General features: G+C 41.7%; 1 protein-coding gene across 1 annotated transcript in view; it reads left to right on the top strand.

Annotated features, from left to right (window-relative positions):
* The window catches only part of zgc:101731 (SNARE_SNAP25N and SNARE_SNAP23C domain-containing protein), a gene marked incomplete at its 5' end in the record, with an annotated part of 5,911 nt that extends 3,583 nt beyond the window's left edge, over positions 1-2,328 (top strand). Inside the window, 3 exon segments of the mRNA XM_035679741.1 lie at positions 749-895; positions 1,061-1,205; positions 2,008-2,328. Coding sequence (XP_035535634.1) covers positions 749-895; positions 1,061-1,205; positions 2,008-2,073 — 358 coding nt within the window.
* Positions 2,329-3,060: the final 732 nt, after the last annotated feature.

Here is a 3,060-nt window from a genome sequence, read left to right as displayed (position 1 = left end):
GAAATTGAGAGTTGGATAATATCGTAATATCGGATATCGGCAGAAAAGCCAATATCGGACATCCCTACTGAAAAGTGTATAAATTATCTTTAAAAAATCATATAGAGATGGATAAATGGTTGAAACAGTTAAAAGTAACTGATAGGGTGTCAAAAACATTAGCTAAAAATGTATAAATTATTTTAAAAAATTATTTAACATTTAATCTAAAGAGGTCCTCCTCCTGAATAGAGTCAAACATTAGCAAAAAAATAAATAAAATTAGCTATAAATGATTGGAAAAAAATCATCTAAAAATTAAAAATTAAATAAAAATAACATAAATAATGGAAAACATTAGCTACAAAAATATATGAACGATTGAAAAAATAATAATATCCACTTCCATAGTCATCAGTGTGAAATAACATCAGAAACACGACGCCGGGTTCATCTGTTTGCTCATTAGCTGCTTTAGCTTTGCTTTTGCTGCTTGCTTTGCTGCTTTAAAGCCTGTTCAGGTATCATCTTACCACCTGTATACCACCTGTATCCACACTGTATCCACCTGTATCCACACTGTATACCACCTGTATCCACACTGTATCCACCTGTATCCACACTGTATCCACACTGTATCCACCTGTATACCACCTGTATCCACACTGTAATGTACAAACACTGTACAGCGGCTGTGGGACCAGCATGGGTGCGACATGCAGCACATTCACCAGGCTGAACTCATCGATAAGGTCGCTCTCTCCCGCAGATTGAAGGCCTTTGAGGAGAGCTCGGCGTACAAGGCGGTGTGGGGAGGAGGCTCCGGTCAGGACGGCGTCGTTTCCAATCAGCCGCCGTCGTCTCACGTGGTGGACGAGAGGGAGATAATGATCATGAGCGGAGGATACATACGGAGGTAGAGACAGTTCAGTGCTTACTGTAGGTGAGGCAGCAGCTGTTGTGTGTTTGCTCTCCTTTAGACCAGACCTGACATTTAATATCAACCGTCAGTCGAAGCGGGCAGCTGGCCAAACACGGGCCCGATATCACAGCACGCTAACGCCATCCCACTCTTCCTCAGGGTGACAAACGACGCCCGAGAGGACGAGATGGAGGAGAACCTGACTCATGTCGGCAGCATCATCGGGAATCTGAAGAGCATGGCGCTGGACATGGGCCACGAGATCGACACCGGGAACGTCCAGATCGAACGCATACAGGGAAAGGTACTGCTGTCACATGACCACGCAGAACGTCACAGAACAAATATCTACACATATTTATATTATGTTACCGTAAAACTCCTAATACTGAACTCGCCCTGCCTTTATTGGAGACCGCCCTTTAATTCCTTTTGCACAAAACTCTTAATAACCCTTTAAAGATGGAAAATACAACCTAAAAAAAATGATAAATGATCGAAATAGTTAAAAAAACAGATAAATTGTGGAAAACGTTAGCTGAAAAGTGGATAAATGATTAAAAATATAATATTAAAACAGATAAATGGTCGAAATAATTAAAAGTAACCGATAAAGTGTCAAAAACATTTGATAAAAATTGAAAAAAAAATCATTTAACATTTCATTTAAAGAGTTCCTTCTCCTGAATTGTGGACATTAGCGAAAAAAAATCTAAATGGTAAAAATTGCACAAAACAGATAAAGTGTCTAAAACAAAGCTAAAACATGTAGAAATGATTGAAAAAAATCATATAAAAACGGATAAATGGTAGAAATAATTAAAAGTAACAGATAAAGTGTCAAAAACATTTTTAAATTGTATAACAATGAAACATGTTTTTTTTAAAGCTGTAAACTGAATTATGTGACTGTACTGGGATGAAACACGTGAATATTCACATTATTATTCATAAAAAAATCTGCATTTCGAGGATTAAAAACCGCCTCAGCGCCCTCTACTGTTACAGGATGTATCTTCAGTTAAGAGGACATACTGCTCATACCGTTGCAATGAAGCAAACCTCCTGTGTTTAACTCCCCCCCCCCTCTCTCTCTCTGTGTGCAGGCTATCCTCAACGTGTCCCGCATCGACGCCGCCAACCAGAGAGCCAACAACCTCATTAAACGATAGAAGGAGCTGCTCCCCGTTCTCCATCCTTCCTGCAGTTACTGTGCTTTTGCATGCCGTGCCAAAGTGTCTCTACTGTAACTGTACTCGTGTCCAGCTGTCTCGTCTTTATAGTATTCCTATTTATTCTCTTAATATCTGATAGTGGTAGTTCTTGCTGTGGGGGATTGCACAGCTACAGGCCTTACACACTGCGGACTTCCCCTCCAGGTGGCCTCTGCGCTCACTCGGCTGAGAGTGTTAGAGCATACGAAGCTTTAATGATCCCTGTGTGTGGGGGGTGGGGGGGGCACGATCACAAATCAATAAAGTGGTTCACAAGAAGAGGTGAAAGTGTGCAGAAGAACACAGCGGAAAGCGGCTCTGGAGCTTTCTGAGGCCAACAAAACAAAAAACAGTCTCTGTATGTGCAGATCAGCAAATATCTGTTAAAGGAGCACTAAATAAAATACTTTATAAACATCAGCAACCAGTTTATTCCCCAGTGTAAACATCAGTGTGTAACCCCCCCCTCTTCCTGTAGTCAGGGTGAAACACGTGCGTGACGGCGCCCTCTGCAGGCGCAGCCCTCGAGAAGGAAAACACGTTATTTGTCCCCAGAAGAAGATCTCTGGTGACACCAAGCGGACAAACGTGGAACTGCCATCCATCCTGAAGCTCTCCATCTTCCTCCCTCTCTTCCCCCCACGCTCTTATAAAATGGTGGTGATGAATTCTCTGTGCTGGTCGTCTTATTGCAGACGTGTGTTGAATGTGAGGTGGTTTCTGCGTGTGCTTTGTTGTTCACAAACTGTTTTTAATGTTAGTGTGTTAGTACGATGAAGCTCGTGACCTCTGCTGATCCAAACAGGGCCTCCATGTTTGTCACACAGCCACTAGAGAGCACGCAAAGTGATGTTTTTAATGTGATTAAAGGCTTAAAAATGAATAAAAATTGTGCGCAAAAATGTGACCTGCACGTGTTTGGACTCGTTAATGACGTCAGTGCTG

Source organism: Morone saxatilis, unplaced genomic scaffold (assembly GCF_004916995.1).
Source record: "Morone saxatilis isolate NCDOM2014 unplaced genomic scaffold, NCSU_SB_2.0 Contig8, whole genome shotgun sequence".
NCBI lineage: Eukaryota > Metazoa > Chordata > Actinopteri > Moronidae > Morone > Morone saxatilis.
Note: the sequence above shows the minus strand (reverse complement) of the source record. Positions and strands in the feature narration are given on the sequence as shown.